The sequence below is a fragment of the Vespa mandarinia genome, chromosome 3 (assembly GCF_050613455.1).
Source record: "Vespa mandarinia isolate Hongniang chromosome 3, ASM5061345v1, whole genome shotgun sequence".
NCBI classification, from domain to species: Eukaryota; Metazoa; Arthropoda; class Insecta; order Hymenoptera; family Vespidae; genus Vespa; species Vespa mandarinia.
In genome coordinates this window covers 7,817,501-7,832,630 of record NC_140812.1, presented here as the reverse complement: position 1 = coordinate 7,832,630, position 15,130 = coordinate 7,817,501, and the positions used below count along the sequence as shown (strand labels likewise).

Genomic DNA, 15,130 nt, shown 5'->3' with positions numbered 1-15,130 from the left:
ATATATATATATATATATACGCATGTAATATTTGTAATTCATTCTTTGCAGCTGAAATGGGTGCAGATTTTAATATTTTGGAATACGCAGATCCCGAATTAAATAATATAACTGGAGGTGATAAAACTAATATTCTTGACTTAGAATTGGAACAAGTTGAAGTAGAAACGAAAGAAGAAAAACAAAAGAAGGAGTCTAAAGAAGAAGAGCACAAATCGGAAGATTTAGCTGGAACAAGTAGAGTACTCACTGGTATCAGCGAAAAATGTACAGTGAGCACTGTACAAACGTCGACTGATACAACTACTGTACCGACACAAGTACAAGCAATGACATCTTTAAGTGCAACTCCACAAGCACCTCAACAACAATCGGCAATTTTACCACAATCACATCCTCAAGCTGTTGTTGTACAACAACAAATGCATCAGCATGTACAACAAGCAGCGGCAATGGGACGACCTATGCCTCCAGGAACTCGAATATTATCTCCTGATGGAGCTGTTGGTGTCGTTACATCGACCAATACAGTTACCGTCAGCTATCCTTCCACATTTCCTGGACATCCTCAAAGAGTACCACAAACACATATACAAGGTAATATATGATCCAATTTTATACTCGTGGATAATTGATTAGATTTCTATCTTTGATCCATATATTCGTATAGAAAAAAAAAAAAATAAAAAAAAATTATTTATAGTTGCTCAACAACAACGTCTTGGTATGAGGGTTGCTGGAGTCCAGAATGTGGCTGGTCGCGTGGTGACAGTGAACCATATGATCGGACCACGTTTGCCACTAGCACCTCCACCGCCACCGCCACCTCCACCACCACCGTACCCAGGCCCACCACCACCATATCCTGGTCCTATACAGGTTTGTATAGATAACATATTTCTTATGTTTCCTAATTTCTGCATCGCTTTCATATCCAGTATCTAATTACATTTAACACCCTTCTAACCGCAAAATAAAAAAGAACTTGATCTCATGCAAATTCAGAATATATTTGATATTAACGTATTTTTTATTTTTTTATTTTTTTGTTTATTTATTTATTTTTTTTTTTTTAATTTTCTTTTTTTTTCTATATATTTATTTGTATTTTTCTTTCTTTTTTTTATTTTTTTATCTTTTCTTTTTTTTTTTTCCAATTTAAAAAAAATTTTTGTTCAATAAGTTTAATAAGTCCTAGTACTATATAGATTATTTCAAGACTTGAAAATGAAATAACAGTTTTTATTGATTTAGAAGCTAACGAACGAAGACACAGACAAGATTTCAATATTATGTTGCCAGAAATATAGTCGATTGATTATATGTTAAGATAATACATGAGAAGGGGTTTAAGATACATTTGTTGTATTACGCATCAAAAAGAAATTGAAGTTTGCTGTCAACGTAGGTGTAGCCAAGCGATTTATTTAATCTAAAAGTATTGGCTGGTAAAATGGTGTTTTGGCCTGGGTGTTTGCAATGCATTTGGTGTTGGTGCATGTCTAGATGGGGCTGTGCCCAGGTGGGCGGGGCTTGACGCGGCCCCCAGTTCATATAGGGCACGCAGTGCCAGTGGCTGGTCCACCAATGGCCCCAGTGGTTCATTCTGGTGCGCCTGCAATGGCACCTCACCCTCATCGAAGACCCTTGCTTCTGCAGGTGAGCAAGACTTGAGGCATTTTTTGCACTCAGCACAAATAGTCAAAAAATCACCTGCAATAGTAAAGAGAATAATGAGGATGTATTACACAAGATGATTGCATATTGCACTATTTTTGTTAATATTAAAAAAAAAAAAAAGGGAGAAAAAAAATCAAATATTTCAGTGATAATAATTTTTTTAATGTATTATTATATATATATGTGATATTTTAGCGATATTTTATTGAAATTAAATTTTACAAACGATCTATATGAGTTGCCATTCCAAAAGTTTTTCAAATATATGTGTTACATTAAAAAGAGAAAAGAAAAAAAAAAGTAAAACAACGTTACTACTTTTTATTTATGATATATTTTTACGCTTGAAAAATCTTATTATTAGTTACTTTTAATGTTAAGATTGTGCAATGTATTTTGTGTATGCATGAACTTTAAATGGATTAATTTAATCTTTTTTGAAAAGGGTTTATAGTTCATACGAAATATATTTATTAAGTATTTTTTTAGTTTTTATATTTAAAAAAAAAAAAATTATAACTAGCTTTCTTCTACGTTTTATTGCCTTTTAAATCATTCGAAATTAAATATAATTTTTACAAACGCTTATACATATATATATATATATATATATATATATATATATATATATAATTGATTAGTACTATTTTCGCATGTCCATGTTTTATTCCGAATTACACACTTAAATGCTATGTAATGTTATATAGCTATATCATAGTTTATTAGAAATGCATTGCATAACAAATATAAAAAGATAAATCTATGTTAGATAAAAAAAAAAATTGTCTCTGTTGATCTTATTGTTCTTTTTTTTTTTCCTTTTTGTTCATTTCAATTGAATATCCAAGATAAAAGGCATTTGTTAATGTGAAATTATTCTATACAAATAGAAAGTGACCTTAACTGTTAGCAGTCATGTTCACAGGAGCAACCATTGCTATTAGAGGATCTTTTGGAACAAGAAAAACGGGAACAAGAAAAACAACAACAACAACAACAGCAGCAACAACAACAAGTTGACAATACAACTCCTAGTGGAACTCTTTTAAGTGATAGTGACTTTGAGAGACTGAGAGCAGACGTTTTAGGCTCTGCTCCGTTAGCATCCCCTCCTCAAGGAATGGTACCAGTGCCTGGTGGAATTCCTGTTATTAGACCACCGTGTACACCGAGACCACCATCTGCCCCAGGAAAAAATTGGCCACAAGCAGTTTCAGACGCGGCAAAGCTTGCAGTACAAGTACCCAGACAACCAATCGCTACGCAAACACCACCTGAACGTCAGTACCACATAAATTATTAATAATTTTACGTGTTATATATGTAACATTTTTTGTTTTATTTTTATTTTACTTTTTTTTTATCTTTTTTTATTTTTTATTTTTTATTTTTTTTTATTTTTTTATTTTTTTTTTATTTTTATTTTTTTTTATTTTTTCCTTTTTTTTTTTTTTTTTTTCATTACAGCAAGAGTAGCTACATTCAATATACCTCAAATACCAGCACCACCGACTCCGCCAGAAAACATAGTGAACGAACAGGATCGTCAAATGCAACTCCAATATGAACAGTGGTTGAATCATCAACATCAAGTATTAACACAACAACTAAAATATTATGAAACGGAAGTCCAGAAGCTGCGCAAAGTAAGAAAAGTAAGCATAGTAAATCTTAATGATATTTTATATAGAAATAGTATTATGTTTCCTTAACATTTTGTGTTTTACACAGTCCCTTAATAGCAAACAACGACAACTTCGGAAATCTGGAAATGAACTGGCAGAAAATGATGCTGCCGAACTTCAAAGAATTTCGAGTGAACAAGCAATATTACAGAAACATTTAGATGCTAGCCGAAAACAAACGAGACAACATGGGATGTTGATACAAGAATATAATACTAAACAACAACAAAAACAATCTCAACCACAAAACAGTGAACCTTGTTCACCGTTAATGTCTCCTTCTCAACATTCACCAATGCATAGTCCAGCTGCACTTGTTTCTCAAAGTCCAGGCCCTGGAAGTGTCCCTGCAAATATGATACAACATTCACCAGCTACGCCGATTATACAACATAGTCCTAATCCACCATTACTGCAACATAGTCCAGGTAATCCACAAACAGCAAATCCGGGTACTATGTCTCCTCACAATATGCAACAATCTCCGAGGATAGGGACACCTCATTCGCAAGGCGAAGAGAGTCCTTTCAGTCCAGGTGCTATGTCGTCACCAGGGATTTGTGGTCCATCAGCTACTAGAATGACTTCGCCACAACATCGTGCAGTAATAACAGGACGACATGCTACGAGTCCAGGTTCTTTTACAACAGAAGCACGAAACACCCAACAAATTATTGGAGATCAAGGAGTTAGAGTACATGCACTTTCTCAAAGATTTGTTCGTCCACCGGTAATAGGAGAACCTGGACAAAGACCGAGAATGCCATTACAAGGAGGAATAGTATATGGTCAGCGTTCTCCACTTGGAAGTCCTCAACCCAATCAACAATCATTGATGACTCAACAACAGCATCAACAAATGTTACAACGACAGCAAATTATGCAACAACAGCAGCAGCAACAGCAACAACAACAACACGATACAAATAACGTTACTCAAGACGGGCAAAATACTATAACTCAACGCACTTTACAAATGGCACAGCAAAGGCAACAAATATTGCAGCAACAACAAAGGCAACAACAATTTCTACAAATGCAACAACAACAGCAACAACAACAGCATGGAGCTACAATGCAAAAACCTCCAAATTCTCCCATGGTATCTCAGCCTGCAAATTCACCAAGTCCACAGCTTCATCAACAAATATCGCAAAATTATGGACAACCACCGAGCTCACCAATGCCACGTAGTCCTATGGTACAACAAACGATGGGTTCACCTATGCTTCAACAACAATTAAGTCAAACTTCTCAACCTCCAAGTCCAATGAATACAAGAATGCATACGCATCCTCCCACTTCTCCAATGGTTTCTCAATGTCAACCACCTAGCCCTATGGCTCGTAATCATCCATCAACATCACCAATGTTACAACATCAGCTTAATAATTCACATCACCCACCACCATCACAAACACCAAATTCTCCAATGCCACGTAGTCCAATGGTTGGTGGTTCTCCAATGCAAATGCAAAGACGACAATCTACTGGCAATAGTCCAGCGATGCCTGATAGACCGCAAAGTGTTGAAAATCCGGGAACCCCAAGAACACCACATACTCCTCATACACCCCATGCAGTTTATGCCCCTCAAAATTCAGGTAACGCAGTAATGTCGAACGATCAACAACAACAGCAACAACAACTTTCTCAACATCAGCATCAACAATCAGTATCACAGCCAGAACAAACATCTGTAGATCACACAAATAGAGGAGGTGGAAATCCACATAATCCAATAAATCCATTACCATTCATACCAAATTTTGGAAGATATGGATTTTTTAAACTTGGTCTAAGAGGTGGCTCCCCAATGTGGTCAACAAAAGCAGAATCTAGTAAGGGTAAAACTGCAGAGACTCATCTATTGAATATTGATGAAAAACCTAATACATCAGTTGTACATAGAAAAACAGGTATACCACCGTCAAAAATTAATTCTTTAGTTTGTGCAGATTATAATGATTTCGACGATGATTCTCATACGCCACCTCAAACGCCCCCAACATCTACAGAATCAAAACAGACACCGTCGTTACCTGATAATGGTCCATTACAATTAGGAAGTCCAAGTGATAAACTTGAACCTATACCTGATACTACTGATTATGATGATGATAAGACGATAGTTAACACTGAGGTAACATTAAGTTCAACGGCTCAACGGGATAATGATGACATTACTGTCATAGAACAATTTGGAGACACAGAGTTAGTAGATGTTATATCAGGTACGCTTGATGGAGACATGCAAGAAGAATATGTGCTCTTTGAGCCTGGAATGGTTGTAGATTTATCTGCTGATAGTAACGATTCTCTTTGTCATGCACTTGTTAATGATGGTAGTCAAGGACATGACTTGGTACAAATTTTGGAAATTGAAAATCCAGAATCTCAAACTGATGAACCTATATTAAGCGATGAAGATCTTGTACCTTCACATACAAGAAATAAAAAAGGCTTAAGATTGGATATCGTAAGAACGCTTCAATCGGGAAAAAGATTGTTGGCAGTAACAGATACACCAGAGTCCCCTGATCAAGATGAATTACGTGTAGATCCATCACCTGGACCATATATGGATCATTCACCAGACCAAGATATTATGGTATCTTTGGACAGTGAATCAGAGGTTGTTATTATTGACCCTAGTACGAAATCACCTGAAGATAATTTCTCTAAGGAATCTTGTGAGGAAGAAAATGATAAAATAGATACTACAAATAATTTAGATGTACCTAAAGAAAATATTATAAAAGAATCTTCAAACGAGGATCAATCAGAATCTCAAAAAGAAACGAAACAAACAAAAAGCCCGATAGCATTTACGTTTCCTGAGAGTGTATCATATAGTCAAATACCGCCTTCCAGTTTACATCAGGCAAATATTGGCTTACCTGTTAGCTGTTTATCTACTATTATGTTTACAACAACTTCGACAACAACTGAAACAAATGTTATAACAGTATCGTCAACTATATTAACATCGGATACAACTACTAAGTCATCTACAACATTTCCAACCGTATGCGTGACAAAGGAGCAAATAACAAGTACGTTAAATTCTCAAAGACAAACTATTTTATCATCAACGATGGCAAGTATTGTAGCAGATGCTAAAATAGCAGCTAAACTTAGTCAAACTGTTTTAGAAAATATAGGAGTTACTTCACAGCAAATCACGCCCGAAACGAAGACACTACCGAAAGTGACTTTGTCAAACACAGAAACTTCAACAACATACATTATAACAACAGACAAAATATCAACGCCTAACACACAGTTTGAATATACAAGTTTTGTACAGAATGTTAGTGTGAATACAACAGAATCAACAAGTAATCCTACAAAATTAGTATTAAGCGTCCAGCCTACATCAGTTACTTTATCAACACCAAAAATGTCAATACCTGATTTACCTAAAAAAGATATTGTCGTAGTTACTCCAAAAGACGATAAAAATGAATATACTGGGAGTATTGGAAAAGAAAAGAATGAAAGAGATGAAACGGATAATGCAGAAAAAAATCAAGAAAAAGATAATATTGTTTCAAAAGTAGATATTAATTCAACTGCAATTTCAGATACAATAATTTCAGATGATAAGAAAAATGATCCATTGAATACAACGGATGAATTAGAAAGTATGTTAGAAGCTATTCATAATCCTGCTGAAAATAATATAACTGGAAAAAAGAATCCACATCCTGAGGAAAAATCAAATGTCTCCACGTTGAAAAGAATGTCGCCTGTTGCTGATGATTTGTCACTTGTAAATATTTTAGAAAATGATGTTGAACCAGCCGTTGAAAATGACAATAAACAAGATGGCACAGACACAGAAGTATCAAAAGTAGAGAAAACTAAGGAGGTAATAAAGCAACCTATTAGTGAAGTAAGCAACGCGGATACCGATACGAATCAAATTATAAGCGATATTAATCAAGAAGAACATAAAGAGAATAAAGACAATGTATCCTGTACAGAAATTGAATCTAATAAACCATATTTACAGCATTGCCTAAATGAAGAAAGAAATTTAATGGAAGAATCATCGGATGATATATTAGATATGCTTCACAATATAATATCTTCTAAACCAGAGATGGCAAATACCGATATTCTTCATGAAGACAGATCTAGAAAATCGAGTCTTATATACCAGTTACCAACACCATTGGATACATTACCTCTTAATATTTTACAAGACTCATTGATGGACTTGGAGCAAGAAAATTTGGAAAATGAACATCTTCTATCTTCGGAAAATAAAATGTCGCCTAAACCTCAAAAAACAAGTCCATCGCCTACGGGATCTATATCTAAGAAAAGTCCACCGCATCATACTGTCCCGTTGGTTGTGAGCACAGTAGCACAATTACAAAAATGTACAACTACAGTACCTCATCTTTCTCCTTTGTCCAAGCCTACAGAGCTTACATCGAATGTGGCCAATGTATCGCATCAATTGAGAACATTACTTTCTTCTTTACAGACAAATCATTCTCAAAACTGTACAACCAGTCAACAACCTACTATCGTTACTATGGTATCTTCGGTCATTTCAGCGCCGAAAGTCGGAACGATCTTATCAACGAGCACATCTTCTCCGAATTCTATTAATAATACGCAGCCTAATTCAAACCTTCGTTTACAGACATGCATGACTTCGTCTCTTCATGCAAATACAAATAAAGTAGATATTGAATGTACCACTACTGCATACACTTCACAGGGTAAAGAAAGTACAAACTCTACAGTCAGCGTTATTTCAAGTCATTGTAAAGTAACAACCTCTGAGCAATTTCTACGAGTAACTTCAAGTGGAATTCAATCCCCATCAACAAATTGTCTTACATCACAAACATCTTCTGTAATAACTCCTAGACAACCAACTAATACTGGTATATCTATTACCTCAAATGCAATGTTAAATGCTATGTTAGCTGGTACAAATTCGGCAAAACCAACGATTGCTGGACATAGAGCAAATACTGTCCCAACACAGGCCAGTAACTTATTAAGTTCAGTTATGCCACCATCATCTGTACAAAGAACACAAAATCTGCAAGCAATATTGCAAGTAAGCTCAAATAATTCAATATCTTCTCGCATTGCCGCTAATTCTACCTCGGCAGCGATAAGTACATCTATGCAATGTGTAAGAACCATTGTACCACCTACAGTAACATCTAGTACAAGTAATGTTAGCGTTACTACCAGTATATTACAATCTACATTGTCTCAAACTTCAACACTTTTACAAGCTCAACATAGTTCTGGGCAATCTCAATATAAAACTGCAGGTCTCTTACCTATTGACAATAAAAATAATGAATTGGAGGGATTAAATCAAAGTTCTGCTGGAAAGAAAGAACAAGATGAGACAAATTCTAAAATGCAAACAAGTATTGATAAAACGGTTACAACAAGAAACGAATTAGAAATTGGTAAAGGTAGCTTAACAACAAACTCTCACAGAATGGAAGAATCTCAGAATGTATTATTGAAACAATTATTACAAAATACAGCATGTGCAACTACAACATTGCCAGTTAGTAGCTCACAAGGACCAAGTTTGCCTTTAGTACCATCATTGGAAGCACAATTAGCAAGGCCAATTCCACCTACTCCATCCTTTCTATTATCACCTATGCTAAATGAGACACCAACTGCCAAATCACCTGCTAATAAACAAGTTCTTACTAGAGAGACTTCGTTTCTATCACATTCGGTCACTTCTCTTAAAGTTCAAAGTCCACCGATAAAAGAAGAACCTCCAAAGCCGCCACCACCACCACCGCCACCACCTCCGCCACCGTTAGCAACATCTACGTCGACCCTGACGCAACAACGATCCGTTGATACAATGGTAAAGCAACAAACGACAAACCAGACACCAAAAACTGTGTCTACCACTACACAGGCAAATCAACAGCCCATAACTGCTCCAACTGTGAAACAAGTAGCACCAGTGTCAACAAAAAATTGTGAAGTACTATCTTCTTTGCAACAGGATACTAATACTAGCCAACCTCAGATGAAAACATCTAATGATCCTGCTATCACAAATACTACACAAGTGCAACAGCAACGTGCATCAACACCTATGATAGTTTCGAGAATGGTTTCACAAACAAAGCCTACCGTAACTACGACTGTACCTGCAAAAATTACGCAGGCTATATCACAAGCATCAAATAACGTTCACGCTACACAACAAGCCCCATCAGTTACACCCCCTCAGACTTTACAGTCTCAACCTCTATTGTCAGTAACTCAAAAATCTATAGCTACATCACAACAATCTACACATATTAGTTCAGTACAGCCATCAGTGCCTCAAACAGTGTCCCATTCTATGGGTCATCAATCACAGATGTCACAGGGTGCAAATGCACAACATTCAGTGCCTTTAGTAGAAGTCAAAAAAGAAATTCTTGATGAAGTTCTGTCCAGTGGTACACCTACCCAGTTAACCGATACCAAAGACTTTCTTACTGCCAAAGAGGAGCTTATAGACGGATCTATGGATGATAAAACTGGTATATTTATTTATATACCATATTACCAATAACTTTTATTAATAAACCGTGTATATAATAAATATATATCATATATTTATTTTTAGATCTCAAAAAGTTAAGAAGGCGTCAGTATCAGCAAAAACGTAAACAGAGTCAAGGCAAGGACGCAACAGCGGTACCTCAAAAGAAGCGATGTAGAAAAGTATCGCGATTAGACGAAGATTATGACACGTTTATCGATAATTTTATGATTCAATTACGGCAACTTCAACCAATGGCAGTGTTGGAACCTCTATTAGGGAGAAATTATGGTGTTTGTCCTATTTTTGGTTCAGGGGAATTATTAAAAATTGTAAGCCAAAAAGATTATAATACCAGAACTGGAGATTTAATTGGCTCATATGGTTCTGCTAACATACCTGGTGTCTCCGATCATTATAATACTCAACCTTTTGGTGAATTAGAACCGTTACCTCCTCAACAACCTATTTCTACACAAAGAGGATTTTACGACCAGGAATTTCCACCTCTCAAATTGGATGACTGTATGTATAATAATAAATTAATATCTTCTAATAAAAATTATTTCAGCTTATTTTATAAAAATTATTATTTTAGCCGATGAAAAGAAAGAAAATTCCTTGATAACGAATCGTGATGTTGATTCTCCTGATACGATAGTAAGCTCGTCATCCCCAGAATGTGTGATACCAGAGTTCATCCCTCGTTTCCCAGGATTAAGATTAATCGAAGAAGAATCAGACGAAGAATCTGATTGGTTGAAACGAGTATCACCTGTTATACCTTTAATTTCTCCTATACCAATTAGACTTAAACCTACCTATATAAGAGATACAACCAAACAAGATAAAGAAAACTTAGGAATTCCAAGGTATATGCTAATTAATGTTATTACTTAATAAATTATACCTTGTTATCTTTCTTCTTTTTTTTTTTTTTTTTGTTCTTTTTGTTTTTTACTAAATCAACTTCTTCTCATACAGGCTTGGAAAATCTCCACCAACACCATTAAGGGAGAATGGAAATGTTACTGTTACCTTGACTTTGAATAGTCAGGCTGCAGATGATATAATGGGTGTACTTAAAGATTTGGCAAATATATTAAACATAGCTCCTCCAACTGGTTACCAGATAGTAGAACGTACCACTACTCCTCCTAGTCAAAAATTAGGACTTTACAGAACTAAAGGAAAAGATGGCAAAGAAGGAGGTAACTAAATTGTTTAATGATTTTATTTATCATAATTGATATCCTAAAAAAAATAAATGTTCGATTTGTATGATATAGTTGGACCTGTTGAGAAAAGAAATAAGCTAAACTTTTTATTTATAGCACCAATTGACATACAGAGTATTTTGAATGGTGCTGCCAAATTCTGTCGTCATTGTGATGTTGTGATATTAAATAGCTTAATAAGAAAAAAAGTGTCAGATTTACCATTTTTGAGTAAGGAAGAAGCAGAACCTGGTGACGAATTATGTTTTTGTTCAGCAGCATGTTATATGCAATTTGCTCTAATGCATAGGACACCTACAAACACGCAAGAAAAAGTTAGTTATATATTCGAAGAGAAAAATTTTACCTTCGGAATGCATAAAATTTACTTTGTCCTTTCTTTATAGGCTGCGACAATAGTAGATCATTTATGCCAAAAGGTAGATCCCAAGGTAATAGATGATGATTTTAAAAAAATGCAAGAAAAAAAATTTTCACTTAAGCAATCTATCGACCACGTGGAAAGTATGGAAATAGAACCTGAAAATAAATCGGATGTTAGAATCAAAATTGAGGAAGAATTCGAAATGCATGATAATAAGGAAGATTTATCGGATGAAAAGCGACCAAAGAAACATGCTGCCCTCGAGGAACCAGCTAATGAAACGAGTGAACCACCTCCACCTGCGAAAGTATGGAGAGGTTTAAAATATAAAACTTGGACTATGGGTGCGATACAGCCTGCAACTAAATATAAAAAACCCACTGACAAGGAAATTACCGATGTATGAACAATTGACATCGCATTATAAATATATCTTTTATTATTGTAAAACGATTAATATATGAAATATTATAATTATGTTTATAGATGCTTTTCCGCATGGGTGTAACCGTGATACCTGCAAAGGCAGAAGACAGTCGCCGATGCATGTTTTGCCAAAGCCAAGGAGACGGTACTGCCGATGGACCAGCTCGATTATTAAATTTCGATGTTGACAAATGGGTACATTTGAATTGTGCATTATGGTCGGAGGACGTGTATGAGACGGTAAACGGCGCATTGATGAATTTGGACACTGCTTTACAACATAGCCTTGTATTGAATTGTATCGTTTGTGAGAAACCGGGAGCTACAGTGAAATGTTTTAAAATGCGTTGTACGAACGTTTATCATCTTGGTTGTGCGGTTAAAGATGGTTGCGTATTTTATAAGAATAAAGTAAGTATCTATATTTTACACGTGGAACTCTATATAACTCCTTAAACATCAAAGGCTAACTTTATACTAATGATAATTTCAGAGCACTTACTGCTCGCAGCATGTACAGAAAAATGAGAAGGATAACGAATTGACAACCTTGTCCGTATTTAGAAGAGTTTATGTAAATCGTGACGAGAATAGACAAGTTGCAGCAGTGATGCATCACTCTGAGCATAATCATTTACTCAGAGTAGGAAGTCTAATTTTCTTAAGCGTTGGACAGTTACTTCCTCATCAGCTCGCTAATTTCCACACGCCTAATTATATATATCCTGTCGGTTATAAAATCGTACGATTTTATTGGAGCATGAGAAGGCCCAACAAACGTTGCCGATACGTATGTTCTATCCACGACGTTTCAGGACGACCCGAATTCAGAGTATTAGTACAAGAACCATTACAAGAAGATGTTGAATTACGTGATGCTACGCCACGAGCCGTTTGGAGTCGAATTCTCGAACCTCTTGCTGAACTTCGTAGGTCGACACACAGTGTTCAATTATTTCCACGTTACGTTTCTGGCGAAGATCTTTTCGGCCTTACGGAGCCAGCTGTAGTACGAGTTCTTGAAAGTTTACCTGGCATCGAAACCCTAACAGATTATAGATTTAAATATGGACGCAATCCTTTATTAGAATTACCTTTAGCTATTAATCCAACTGGCAGTGCAAGGACCGAAGCCCGATTAAGAAATCAATTACCTTGGAAACGACCTCACACTCAACGTACTGGCTCTTCGGCTCGGGCAAATTTTGTACCGACTGCCACGGTAGCCGGTGAAGTTGCATGTCCGTATTCGAAACAGTTCGTACATTCGAAAAGTTCGCAATATAAGAAGATGAAACAGGAGTGGCGAAATAATGTTTATTTGGCACGTTCCAAGATTCAGGGTCTTGGTTTGTACGCCGCGCGTGATCTTGAAAAACATACAATGGTCATAGAATATATAGGGGAAATAATACGAACTGAATTAGCTGAAACCAGAGAAAAGCAATACGAGGCTAGGGTAAGTAAAGCTTTATCTTTTTATATAGACTTCTTTTATTATTTTTCATATTTTCGTGTCATTTTAATCATATATAAATATATTCTTTTCTTTCTTTCTTTCTTTTTTTTTTTTTTTTTTTTTTTTTTTTTATATTTTAGAATCGTGGTATTTATATGTTCCGATTAGACGAAGAAAGAGTTGTTGATGCAACTTTATGCGGTGGACTTGCCCGATATATTAATCATTCTTGCAATCCCAATTGTGTCGCTGAAATTGTTGAAGTCGAGCGTGATCTCAGAATTATAATATTTGCAAAGCGAAGAATCTCACGTGGTGAAGAGGTATATTGGTTTCCTTTTCAATGACAAATCTTATAATTTTCTGGACATTACATATTGAAATATATTTTCGATCCTTTCACAGCTGGCATATGATTATAAATTTGATATCGAAGATGACCAGCACAAGATAGCATGCGCATGTGGTGCGCCTAACTGCCGCAAGTGGATGAACTAAAGAGAAATCGTCCACTGTTGTTATTGTTACTACGTTATTGGGTAGGTTTTACATGAAGAAAAAAATTATATATATGTATATGTATATATACACACACACACATATATGTATATATATAACATATAAAGCTACTATATAAATGTATATATACACAAATGTATGTATATATATATATATATATAAAGCTATTATATATATATATATATGTGTGTATGACATAATATATTTTGTATATATACATATATATATGATAGACACATTATTTAATTTGTAAAGTGCCATTGCAGTTTGAGTAATTGAATCATAGTGAAGTTGGTGCTATGCCATCACAACATTCCTCCAAAGTTGTACAATATTAGTTTTATTCTATATAAACATAAATCATTGAACGCTTGTATATTACGGAAGAAAAAAATTTTCTTAATGACACGACAAAACGTGAAGAGAAATAAAAAGAATAATAATAATATTAATAATAATAATAATAATAATAATAATAATAATAATAATAATAATAATAATAATAAAAATAATAATAATAATAATTGCAGTGTCGTGTATATGTATACAAAAAGTTTGTATCTTTGTATGTTGAGTAATGTCAACAATAGTTGACCAATATTGTATTATAGATCGTTTATTAATTATTATTGCACCGTCTCTGTACATAAAGTAGAGATCCATGTTATTTTGAATCACCAGATGAATTATGTAAAGTAACAATATATCTAATTTAGAATTATATACAATTATAACTATTTGATTATATAATAAATCCGTACAAAAAACCTTATACAAACTTGTTTCTATTTCCGTTTTGCTTTCTATTTTGCGATCTATACATTTATCTAATCAAATCATGCATATTTTCTTTTTCCATCATGCAACTATTTAAGTGATTCATAACCTAAAAAAAGAAAAAAAAAATTAAAAAAATAATATCTTGTACGTTTATCTTTATTAATCTTCTAAATGGTTGATATATTTTATTATGTATATGATAAATAAAATTTGAATCAGGTGCGAAAAGAGATCGATTATTTCTTGATATGGAACTTTATTCCAATACTTCGTACACACAACGATATTCACAACGAACTGTAGTGTATACACGTAAAATGTACAATACAATTCCTTTAAGAGCTTCGTTTGTATCGTTAGTATAAAAAAAAAAAAAAAAAAAAAGTGAAAGAAAGAAAATCAACTTGAAAACAATATGTACAAAAGGGG

The 15,130-nt window shown here is 34.6% G+C and overlaps 1 protein-coding gene across 9 annotated transcripts in view; it reads left to right on the top strand.

Annotated features, from left to right (window-relative positions):
- Positions 1–14,732, top strand: part of LOC118447838 (uncharacterized) — a 28,047-nt gene extending 13,315 nt beyond the window's left edge. For 2 of the 9 annotated variants that reach the window (XM_085655945.1, XM_085655944.1), the window contains exons 21-35: positions 52–597; positions 704–879; positions 1,507–1,659; positions 2,594–2,960; positions 3,148–3,335; positions 3,412–9,913; positions 10,000–10,440; positions 10,514–10,787; positions 10,900–11,126; positions 11,205–11,467; positions 11,540–11,917; positions 12,004–12,354; positions 12,437–13,402; positions 13,543–13,725; positions 13,808–14,732. In XM_085655945.1, the coding sequence (XP_085512071.1) occupies positions 52–597; positions 704–879; positions 1,507–1,659; positions 2,594–2,960; positions 3,148–3,335; positions 3,412–9,913; positions 10,000–10,440; positions 10,514–10,787; positions 10,900–11,126; positions 11,205–11,467; positions 11,540–11,917; positions 12,004–12,354; positions 12,437–13,402; positions 13,543–13,725; positions 13,808–13,900 (11,108 nt within the window). In that variant the 3' untranslated portion in view covers positions 13,901–14,732. The remainder of the gene's footprint in view (positions 1–51; positions 598–703; positions 880–1,506; positions 1,660–2,593; positions 2,961–3,147; positions 3,336–3,411; positions 9,914–9,999; positions 10,441–10,513; positions 10,788–10,899; positions 11,127–11,204; positions 11,468–11,539; positions 11,918–12,003; positions 12,355–12,436; positions 13,403–13,542; positions 13,726–13,807) is intronic. The other 7 variants (XR_014981964.1, XM_085655949.1, XM_085655946.1 and 4 more) reach the window with 7 other exon arrangements.
- Positions 14,733–15,130: the final 398 nt, after the last annotated feature.